Here is a 12,640-nt window from a genome sequence, read left to right on the forward strand (position 1 = left end):
TGATGACATGATCACCATTCTTTTAACAGAATTTATCATGCTACTAAGCTATTCTTTCTGTATTGCCCAATATATCACCAGAGCTGTGTGAAGACCTTGAAGGAGTTATTCTTGGTCTTTCCTCTACTGGTAATTCATTGGCACCTTTTTCTGCATGAAGTAATTTATATATTATCCTCTTGTTCCTTTTTGTTCTGTTCTTTTTTCTTTTTTTTTTTTTTTTTTTTTTTTTTTCCTAGCTTGTTTTGTTCAATACCCTTTGATATATACAATTTAGTTCTTTCTAGAGATCTGGTTGCAGCTGCTTTCATTATTAGATCCCCTTTGATATTAAGAAGAGTTTAAGCTATTTAAAGCATGGAGTGAGACACTACAGCAATATAGATGATCTCTAGCTTCCAGTGTGTCATAAAATCTGCAAGGCATATATGTATATAATATATGTGCATATATATGCACACACATACATATAATATAATATTGTATATTATAATCTGTCCACAAGTGCTTGAACAAGTGATTCTTCTGGTATGTACATACCTTGATGCATGCATATATATATATACAAACAAATTGTACAGACAATTGCTGGTTTTATGAACCTTCGAATTTTGAGGTGATTACTTAAGTCCAATGCAGTCAATGAGACAACTGAAGAATGAGGAAACTATATGTTCTACCTGTCAATCCAAAGTTGACAAATTTTGGTTTTATTACTCCTAAACTTCCTTCATGTTTTTCATTGATAATTCTAATTTATAATTCAGTTCTAATTTCTTCCTTAATCCAAGAAAAAATTTCATTTCAAAACAGTTGTTACTCTAGAGAAGTGTAGTTGAACTGTGCTACATCTAACCTAAGATGGTAACATTTATTGCTGTTTACATTTTTATATAATATATATGTATTTATGATGTTTCTTATTTGCAATAATTTCATTTTTGTATTTCATCTGAAGCTACATGACCAATCTGTATAAAACCGCATATTAATATTAAGCGGTTGACTTGTGCCAGCCTAGCTGTTATATATATACTTATAGCATTAATACTTAAAACTAAACAATTCTGTTGAAAGTCTGTAAAATTCTGAGTACTTTCTGTAGGAAGTGGAGAGCAATCAGATCTCCACTGGGACATATGGTCTCTCCTAGAGAAGTTTTTGCCTTGCATAGCCTTTGGCCAAAGCCCACCATCTGTAGTTTCAACTTTTCTTCCAGCTGCTGATAAAGGTGAAGTATAGAACATATGCTGCAGAAAGAGTAACCTTTACATTAGGGTTTGGGGTTTTTTGGTGGTTTTGTTTTGGTTTGGTTTTTAATATTCAGAGACATTTTCCAACAAAATATTTGTTAATGTAAACCTTGGATACAAGTAAAACTCAATTTTGATCAAATTCAGATCTTAAAAAAATAGGTATACAACTAACAACTCCAGTGGAGCATGGACTAGCTATTTGTCAAAAGAATTAGCTTTCTCAATTTTGGAAAAAATGTAATGCAGAATGATACAGACATCTTCTTCTTATATTTCAGGCATTCGCATATATGAAATGGAACCTACAGTCTCTTGTTGCCAACTGAGAATCGGTATCATTGATGTATCATTTAAACAAATATGTTTGACGCGCTGTCAGTTTTACCCCAGAATGATCCCAATGAGCTTGAAAATGGTTATATGCAAGCAACAGAGGAGCCTAAAATTACTTGGCAAGACACAATTAGTGAACACACTACTTCTATCCACCTAAATATCATTTTTTCAAGCTAGCTTAGATTATGAGGGAAACCAACTGCATAGCAAACACGTCTGCCACACAAAGCTTCCACATCATTTCATATAACTCGGTGCAGTTCACAGCGCCTGCTCCCAGAAAGCCTAGGAAAGAAGCTACAGGTAGCGCTGCAGGACAGGACCGAAGCGAATGAGCAGAGCTACAGGTACACCAGCAAACTTCTTTAATAGCTTCTGCCTAGTCAGTGCATGGTTACATACAGTGAAAGAAGTTAATGAGTATCAGAATTCATTACACACAAGAACAAATGATTATAGCAATATAATCTAATTGATTGAATCAACATGGTTGCACACCCCAAGCATTTTTATTTGCTTTTGACCCTGAATGAAGTGAAAGTTGTGGAACTAAAAATTTTAGATATTTTCACATGCTAAATGACTGACAAAGAGCATAATAAACAATGGAGGCATAGCATTTGAAATATATGCCTGCAAAGCTGATGGAAGGCAAAGTAATGAGAAGACTGCGCAGAACAGGAGGACACGACACTGGTCAAAAGGAGGTGTATTCTTTCATGGCTTGAGGAACATTTAAAATGACACATCTGCTGTGTTCTCAAATCCAGCTCCTGTTTCAAAAAGCCTATTCCCTCCACTTTTTACCAAGAGCAAAGAACAGCAAATACTTTAAAATAAAATGTATATAGTAAATAGAAGCTGACTATGAAGTAACCAGATAAATACAATTTTACTGATGAGACACACTTCATAGGTAAATTTGAAAACCACAGATAAAAACATTTTAAGCTCCAATTTCAACAATTACTTTTAATTTTCTTTCATAATGTTTTTCTTTGCAAGACTATAAACACCTTAGTTTCTCTTTCATTTCCTTAAAACATGAACAGGGAATATGCTTAACATCCTTCTTCCCTCATTGCCCTCTTCAGAGCACTTACATTTATGTACTTCTTCCAGGAAATGTGTTTGACAAAGCATCAGTAACACTTATTTTCATAGCATTTCCAGAAATGATATTACAACCATAAACAGCGTTTTAAGAACTAAATCCTCATCTCAGAACTTGGGGGAAGGGGAGGGAAAAAACCCCTTCCCCCCCCCCCCCCCCCCCCAAATAAATATCAGATGGTCATGAGGCCAAAAGAAGAACACTCAGCTGAGTTTATTTCCAACATAAGTCAACTGAGCTTGCCCTCATCATCATTACTCAATACTTTTTAATCTCTTAAATGGATTTTTGAAGGTTAAAAGGATATCTTTTTGGCTCCCAATGATAAAAATTTGCCTTAAAACTTATCTTCTGGTTTATAGCAGCATTTTGGGCACATACTATGCAGCTTACTATTGATTACAAAGGTGTTCACTTTGGCAAAAGCTGCAGTGAATTCTGAAACAGTAAGCCAGTCACCTGTGCAGCATGACGTTAGTCTAAACTTTGTCGTCATGACAATTTTGTATCATATTATTGTTGGCAGTTATTTAGAGGGTTTTAAAAGTGTATATAGACACTTCTTGTACGGGAAGGATTTTATAAGAATAGCTGTAATGGTTTTGTACGATGATCTAGCATGAGATCAGACAGATCAGTTAAGGTAGATTACCACAAGAAGTGCTTCCAGATAATGCAAATGCTGCTTTAAAATAAGCTGGGGTCATTTCCAAAGTGAACACCTTCCTCATGAAGCATTCATTCACTCAATCCTAGGTTTCACCTGACAGGCACTCGGGGAAATGCTAATATTTTAATTGAATCCTGATCAGCACATCATTGGGATGCATGACACAAAGGAACTTAACTAGAAGTTAGTGCACACAACATCAGCCTCGACTGAGAATGCTCTGTGCTATTCCCTATATAGCCTCATTTATAGGAACCTGAACTGAAACCGTAGAAGAGGCTGCGTATGATATTTTTTTGGGGGGGGATGTTTGTTTTTGGGGTTTTTTTGCCCTGAAAGACAATGTCAAAGTGTATCAGTATGCACACGCGTTGTTTCAGGAAGCCCTAATGAGATATGCCATTGTACACCAGTTTGATTACTGGGCTTTTTATTTGGGATACCACATCAAATTCTAAACAAAAATTCCTCCTTAAACATTGGCCCTAAACTTAACACCAGCTTGACTGAGTAGCCCTTGTACTCATCTGCTGTGCCGTTATTTTGGATATGTGTGTGCATTCGTCCGAGCAGACTGGATTGAATGAAGACAAACGTGACACTCATCAGCACGAGCCTTACCTGACTGACCAGGGGGGGGGATTCCTGACGATCCTCTGGGCAGACATAAAAATACTGTGAGGACTGCGGCTCTGTTTCCCGAACATGGCTCAATGGCAATCGGTTTAGGAGCACCCTGAAAAAATGAGATACCTATGTAACATCTGAGATTTCCAGTTCAGTTTTACTCGTACATCTTTAATTTATTTTAAGGTTCACTGTAACAGTAGGAAGATACTTTTCCCAGTTAGTTCTTCATATTTAAAGAGATCGTCCTACCGATGTTAATTGACTTTAACATGGACTTTAACAGCCTACACTGCAAACCTAACCAAACAGAAAAATTAAATGATCATAAAGACAACAAAATTATACTTAATTTTATAGCTCACTAAATGTACTGATATCAAGTTCTCAAAATTTAGAAAATAGCAAAACCTTCTGATATACACATTGGTGTCTCAAAGTACCAGAATTTTTACTATTCTGATAACAAGTGAAAGTATTGTGCCTCAACAGCATCCAGTCAGTACCTAGACAAAACCTAATGCCAAAACCATAAAATGAGAGCAAATCTATATTATATATAGATATATAAAGATAGCCAATCCCTCTTGAGTTTCCCAGCCCAGTAAGTCTGCCTTCTCTGTACCTGTCCTGGTAAGCAAATGATTTCTTTAAGGCAGGACTCTCCTGAATTTTTTTGCATATGCAGAAAACAGCTGCAGTGTTACTGTATTTGAATAAACTTGGAAACCCTTTGAAAATGTTGCCTGCGTGGTTATAATCTTACTTTGTCTTATATAAAGCTATTATAATAGTGGTTTTGCTGGCAGTAGGTATGTGCTGTAACCAAGTATATCACTCTTATTAGCTATACAGATCGTTTAATTTGCTTAGTTAACTTTCAACTGAATGGTTGCTGCCATATTGTTCTGAAGTTACCAAGACTGAGGATACTAGGAGCTGGATAAAAGCAAAGCAGTCTACAAAGCCATAGAGTAAGAAGTTTCTAATATGATAGTTTACAATGTTTGCATATTTTCATGCTTCCATGTTTTGTGTTCACTAAGAGATAGGCATTTCATTTTTGAGAGCTCAAAAGTTTAGTCAAGCAGTAGACATTTCTAAAAACATTAGGTCAAAATCAGCAGAAGCATTTGTGGGTTTTTTTGTTTGTAAATTTTTAGAATGTCTGTCATGTTCCAAGGCAAAATATGAGTTTGATGTTTTGATTCAAAATTCAAAGCCATAAAACTTTCCATTTATATGCAAAATGCAATGTATATATAAATGTCAACTGATTCAAGTATACTAAGAAAAATGATAGTATAGCCAAGTTGAATACACTGCAAAGTACTAGATATAAAGAAAACAAAGGCGCTTCCATCATGTAAAGTAATTATCATTTTCTATTTTCCTACCTCCAAGTAACCAACATTTATTACTGCTCAGTGAAGATAAGAAAACAGAGAATACAGCAATAAATTGAACAATAGATAAATATACTTATTTTTTTACTTCATGGTCATATTTGAAAGACATTTCTATAGATTCGTTTGAGGCGATAGCATTAAAATAACTTGGGTGAGTAATGTCATCTAATTTAAAATTGCCATGACATAATGAATGACAACTTACATTCACTACAACCTTACCAAACAATGAAACAGAAAAGTAAAACCCCAAAAGCTTCAGCTAAAAATGTTATTTTTTTTAAAAAACATAAGAAATATTTTCTAAACTGAGTGCATTGGATTTGTAGCACTGACTGATCATTTTTGGTAAGGTATTGGCTCACTGTAGTCCAAAGGAACAGATGAAGGGAACAGATTCTGAACTTGTGTAAGCTGGTGTGTATCTGTTCCTTTCCATGGATCTATTGTCAGCAAAACATTTAGACAGGCATTGCTGGATAATATGATTCTATACTAAGAGCAATGCAGAAAAGGGAAAAACCAGAATAAATATTAGCAGTGTTGATTGCGCATGCACAAAAATAGTACCAGTGGATTTTTCGAAAATAAAGGTGTGGGAAAAATTTCTTAATAAGGCTTCTTTGACTTCGATATATTGTAGAGCAATGTAAAAAACATGCAAAAATAATGGTAATTCCTCTGGTCATAACATTTAATATAGAACAGGGTTTTGATGGGATCATTCAAATCAGCAGATAGTCTGTGCCCTGGGCCACTTAAATCTAATCAGACAAGTGCAGGTGTAGAATAATGCAACACAGCACTGACAGCAATCTGGTGTATACCTCTCTGCTTGCTTCTCCCACTATTACGTGCTTTCATTCACTCCTACTTGTTGCACTCTCAGCTGTCCAAATCCAAAGCTTCCCACCTGCCACACACCCATATCACACCTCCTCTTGGACCTAAAGATGTGCCCCTTCATTCCAGCACTTCTACCTATATCTCTTTCCCCCACTACCCAGACAGGGACGCAGCTCCATGCCAGTTAAGACCCCCTGCTTCCCACTTCACCCTGCACTGGCCTTGTTCCTGCACCTTCAGTGCAAAATAGACTTTCCAGCTCTAGGAGAGTTTCTGCAGCAGCAGCTGGGAACCGATTGCACCAGGTGCTCCTCCTGTGCATGGACAGAGTGCCATAAACTGGGCAGGGGGTTAGTCAGTGACTCCTGTGTGCTCACTAGCAGGATCAATAGATTCTACCTTTGCATACGGTGTCATGGACCATCTTCCACTATATATCAGAAGAGCAGCACCTGAATCTTCATACAGCATAAATTAAAATAGTAGGTACTACAAATGTAAGCAATAGAGTAAGTCATCTTTCCTCATTTGTCACAACAGCAAATCAAATGACGCGATTCCTTTCTATGTGAAAGCAGACAAAATGAAATCATCTTTCAAAAATGTAATTCAGAATACAGTTTATACAGACACACAACTGAAAGAAACAAATTTACCATTATGCCTTTTGATTTGGTTAATAATTACTATGCTATAAATCAAATTATGATACTTTCTATTGCTGTGAAAAGCTGTCGTTAACAGGCCCTGTCCTCTTCTGTTTGAAGTTTATACTAATACTTTTCAAAATGCAATTGGAGGAAATTATTTCTGATAAATATTTTTCAGAGGACTTCATCCAAAAATCAAATACAGTAAGAATTTTGTATTTGTGCTTATTTGTTCTTTTATAGAACTTTACGACTGAAAAAGCAGATGTCTTACCTTACCTCACATCATTCAGATTCACTAGCAAAAACCCACAGAAGCATAGAGCAAATGATAATAATTTAGATACCCTAAGGTTTGTCAGTTGTTTAAAGATAAATACATAACCATGAATCAAAGTTATTTCACAGTGATATAATATGTTCTCTGAAATGTGCCATTTATCATGCATTTTCCACGGGGTTTTTTGGAAGAGATAAGGCACATGTTTATTTGCCCAAAGCACTTAGCTACCATGATTTACTTGCTCAAATTACCTCCCTGCCCTCCCCACCCCCACCCCTCCCCTGTACATAAAGTGACTGACGTTTTTGCCAAAAAGCACAAATAACAATCACAGAGTTAATGAAACTTTATCAGTGGAAGACAGAATAAGAAAATACTTTTATTTAACGATCTTTTATATTCCCTTTCTTACACATACTATGACAGAAAGAGGTTTGTCAGTTGAGAAGGTGAAAAAGAAGAAAACCACAGAGGAACAAAAAGGTGAAAAAGCATATATTATTATTTATAGTGAGAAAAGAAGATTAAGTCAGTGGATGCAGAGAGAAGACGTATAAGTGGAGAGGGTAGGGAACAAAACAGAGAAGAAAAAAGTAGCTAAGTTTTTTGCACAGTTTAAACGTGCAGTCATATATTTATTCACAGGAAACAAGCATCAGTAGTCATCTTCCCAGGGTCCCAGATTTTTATATGAGAAAATGTTCTTCATTTGCCAGATTTTTTTTTTCTGAAAATCCTACAAAGACCTACCCAAAGTCGAGCTGCCTGGCTGAGTTTGTGAGGAATTACTGAGCTTTGCTCACTCTTGATATATTTCTATAAGAAATAAAATAGGGCTGGGTTAATTTTTTATATGCAAACGACTGATGACAATACTACTGTTACTGGCAGAAAACCCCAGTGAATCTTGCATTGTGCTCTTTACCTGCTTAGGAAAAACACAAATGAATAGCTTTAAAGTCCAGACCAAGAAGAAGCTGGGAAATGTGTCCTGTCATACTTGGTGGGCAGGAAAGGCAGCAGAAGGCAGCGGCATGAAGAGATGAGAAGAGCAGGAGAACACAATGATGACTAAGGGGATGTTCATGGATCTGCTATAAGGGTTCAGAATGTCTTTGGGGAAAATTCACTGAAACTTCAGCATCAATTTGTATCTATCAACAAAAATCTTTAATACTGAGAATACAGGAAGATGAAAAGTGTAAAGTGTTTTGCCTCTATCTGTATTCCAAGAAGTGGTGTCTCACAGAAGTGCTATAAAACTTTGGATTTTCAGTACTAAGTAATATCTATATGTACTTTTTGTTCAGCATTCTAAGTTAGGTGCATCCAATTTTTAAGAGTGCATTATTATACCATAAGACAAATAGATCAAGTAAAACTAAATGGCTCCAAACTCATGCCAAAAAAGCAATTAGAAAATTGAATCAAGGAATTAAGGATTAATGTGAGCGTGTTACACCTGTCAGCAGTAATAAGTATTTTGACAAGAACAGAATAAAGTTTGACAGTGTGCACAAACACAGATCTGATATATAAATCAAGTACTAAAATGCAAACAACTATGCATTAATCATTGTAATGTTTCTGAACTAAAATGGTCTTAGTGCTACTTAGAAGAATTCATTATAAATAAAACTTCATCTCTTCTCTTAAAAAAAACAAACCACACACAAGCTTGACTTACACTTTTTGTTTTAGTAATAAATGATGGCATTTTAAACTTAGTTTTTAATCATGTTATTATAACAGAACTAATTTGGTGAATTCTACATAAACTAAGCTTGACGGCTTGGCAAATAAAAAATCAAATCTGTTGTTGTGGCAGGATTAGTACCAGACTCAGAATGTAAACAGCGACTTTTCTGGAGTTCAGTGTGCAAGAATTCAAAGAAGAGAAAAGAAACAAGACTGCGTCCTCTGCAGAAGTAAGGAATGTAGAAAAGGAGGAAACGTAAAATTGAGACTCTTATATTACAAGCATCCACATCTTCATTTTCTTTCGTCTTCAGGTTCTTTTCCTGAATTCTTGGTTATTTTCTGAGTTCCTTGATTTGTTTGTGATAAGCAAGTCTCAGATTTAGAAAAGCACTTGAGTACCTAAGCTGGATTTTGATCCGATTTAAACACCTACATGCAAACCCCAAAGCCTCAAAACCTTGTTCAACTTAGTTTCAATTTCCCAACAGATGAAGCTCTCCTGTACTTGCCCAGGCACATCCTGGTCTCTTTTACACCCACTCCGGATTCAGTGGCAGTCTACATGCAGCTGCTCTGCCTGTAGAGCTTGACCCAGCTAGCTGTTCTCAAAAGCTGCTTACCAAATTATAGTTTTACAATACAGTTGTGGCTACTTTCTTTTAAGCCACAGTTGAAAGCAGAAATAGCTCTGCTCTTTGTGGAAGGAGGATTAAATCTGGTTTTCCCATTCAGCTTTTACTAAATGCTTGAGGTGAAACACACTGACTTATAATCAAAGATGCAGAGTAAAATGCTGTGGCTGCTCTGACCACTTTCAGTGCAGTAAACACAGGCTTTTCAGCAGTACAAAGGAGGAAAAGAAAATCCAGCCTCTCAAATTCACAGAATTCCATTGAAGTAATTTGGTGGGGCCCTTTTGGCCATTTTGCTGCAGAAACTTCAAATGTCCCTTGCACAGCTATCCTGCTAAGAGAAGGAGATGGGAGACTCCCACCTGTAGCTAGCTTCCATCCTATCCCCATCTGATTTTCTCCATGGTCATTTGCCAAGGGAATAAAAACCAACAGTAATGTCAGAGATAGAATGAAACGCTGGCTGCCCCTTGCAGCAGAAGCCCAGGTCTTTCACAGCACCCACTGCTGCCCTAAGGAGAACCTGAAACCAAGCAATGCCTCAGGCAGAAACATTGCAATCAATACTGCTGCTTTCTTAAACTATCAGTGCTATACTGCATTACTATTCACAATGCTGGGTACTTATCGACTAACGCTCATTAACATACTTTAGAGTATGACCTTCCTACCCACCCAAAAGTTTTGACAATTTTCTCCGCAGATTATTCCATGACTAATAAGCCTTAATGAGAGTGCAACAGGAAAAAAAGAAAAAAAAAAAAAAAGCTTTCAACACACATAATTTGTGTCCCAGGACAAATATACTTTAGGAAATACAGCAACAGAATAAATAAGCAGGGCTGGAGTTCTGAACATTGTTTTGTGGCTGGCATAGGAAGCACTAGTGCTTCATATGATCTTAGGGTTTTACTGAAATTATAAGCATCCACTAAAGGTTTTCATTTAATCCATCCTGTAAAATTCCTTCTCTTGCAATTAATGAGTGGAAACTTTATCTCATCTAAACCTACAAGAATGGCCCAGAGTCTGAGTGTCCTCAACACTTTAGTCTTCTACTCTGTACTGTGTTTTGCCTGAGGATTTCTTAATTTCTAACTTCGGTTAATGAGGCCCCATTAACCCATGTGAGGTATATAACCATGTTACCTACAGCAGTAAAAGATGGAGAATGTTTTGGAGTACCTTAAAATTCTTCCACTTATAATGAACAAGACCTGAGGTAACTGCCTTGCCTCTGTGACTGAGCCAGCCAGCACTGATTTACTGTGGCACCCTACCAACTCTCACTTGACCTTCAGAATGAACCAGTTTTCCCAGAAAACTTCTATAGCGTCTCATGGAGCTGAGATAGACAGCCTTATTGATAACAAAATGTCACCTCACCAAAATTACACTAACAATTCTTATTAGAGTTTTTTTAAAGTGAATTATCTTCCCAGAGTAATTTTGCTTCATTGTTTTCACAGAATATAAATCTCTATTAATTTCCTTGTTTCAACATAGCAATCGAAACCTTAGAATATATCGGTACATTATTTTCCATAAGAAAAACTGTGACAATTAACAATAAAAAGAACACATTATAATTGCCAAGCTGCAATTACAGCCCCAGTGAGCAAAACACATAGTTATTCTTCAATTTATTGTCTTACCTCTCAGTCTCCACTATATCAATATGCAGTGATAGGCTGCATTCTTTTTTGTGGTCTTTTCTGTGGTTGTTAGTTAACAAAGGTCATGTACTGATGTTAAATTTATGTATTAAATTGAAAGTGTTCATGCTCGGAAGAGCCATGTTTTTATTATAAGAACTACATTTATTTACAACAAAGTTACTCTCAGTTGATCTAGTAAGAGACTTTGTTTCAAAATCTAATAGTATGTCATAGATCATTTTATTAGCAGGAGTGTTATGAATTGACATTCTGATTAAAGCTGATTTATTAAGACAAAGCTAGAAAAAACACCTGCAGATGCATTTGTTTTCAATGGGATTTCTGCAAAGAACTCCTAGTCAGGTTTCCTATTCAGCTTTCATCCTACTGCCTAGAGGTTGCTTTTCCTGAACTGTGACACTAGTGTAAAGCATCCTGCAGTTTTCTTGACTTTCAGAAGTGGCTGAAAAGAACACAAAACACTGAAGTTAAATCAAAATACCAGGTAACTCTAAGGCACATCACATTTCTTTTTATGTGTGTCCACGTAAACGGTTTCCTACCTCTTCATACTGTTAAATAAACTTAGTTTTACTTTACTGTTACCTCTTGCCCACTAATAAGAGTAATTTCAGGTTAATCTGGAAAATACTGAACATAACTTACAATGGATGGTGCGTGTAGTATTTGTACTGGATTGCTGCCAGAGTTATCCCCAAGAGCCTCCAGAACATTCCCCTATTAAACTGTTTGAGTCTGATTAAAGGCCGGCAATGCTAGTGTCCAGTTTGTGAAATTTATCTTGGCAGCAGCTAGCTAGATCCTGTTGGAAAAAAAACACCTGAGACCCTATGTCTGTGGCATGTAACAAGCATCACACATCCCCAGATACTTTCTTGTACATTCTTCCTACTACCATTTCAAATTCTGTAAGTTAAAGAGGTGGTGTGCAGTGGAGCGATGCTAATGGGTAGGTGTTTCCCAGGTAAATACATCTGTTGGATCTCCAAGGATTATAAACAAGAAGTAGATAATTCTGTTGTTCCTTCACAATTCAACCCTAAAGGCTCATCTAGGAAAACTGACATAGCACTGGTGACAAATTACTGACAGTCCACCACTGTTCGGCCTTGGGCTAATCACTTGAGACTAAATCATCGCTCCCATATATCACAGTGGGTTAACTTTACCCGAGACTGCCTGGCCAAAGAGGACACAGTGCCTCCAGAGCACTACTAACTTCTCAGGGTGGGAAAGATGGAGCACTAGGCGCAGTCTGAATTGTGCCTGACTTGCAGGCTAACAAGGGTGGCTACGGTGGCAGGCAGGGGAATGCTGAACCTAAGGATGAGTGCAGTACAGGTTATTTTTGTTGGGAACAAGCAAACTGAGTCCACAGTGGATTTCTGGAATGTCCATGAGGTGGATAAATTTGGGCCATCCTCTGCTTGGGGTGGA

At 36.8% G+C, this 12,640-nt stretch overlaps 1 protein-coding gene across 2 annotated transcripts in view; it reads right to left on the reverse strand.

The window, feature by feature from the left end:
* Positions 1-12,640, reverse strand: part of ATRNL1 (attractin like 1) — a 525,478-nt gene that overhangs the window by 50,154 nt on the left and 462,684 nt on the right. For both annotated transcript variants that reach the window (XM_056352650.1, XM_056352649.1), the window contains one exon: positions 3,998-4,112. In XM_056352650.1, coding sequence (XP_056208625.1) covers positions 3,998-4,112 — 115 coding nt within the window. The remainder of the gene's footprint in view (positions 1-3,997; positions 4,113-12,640) is intronic.

This window comes from Falco biarmicus, chromosome 9, assembly GCF_023638135.1.
Source record: "Falco biarmicus isolate bFalBia1 chromosome 9, bFalBia1.pri, whole genome shotgun sequence".
NCBI classification, from domain to species: Eukaryota; Metazoa; Chordata; class Aves; order Falconiformes; family Falconidae; genus Falco; species Falco biarmicus.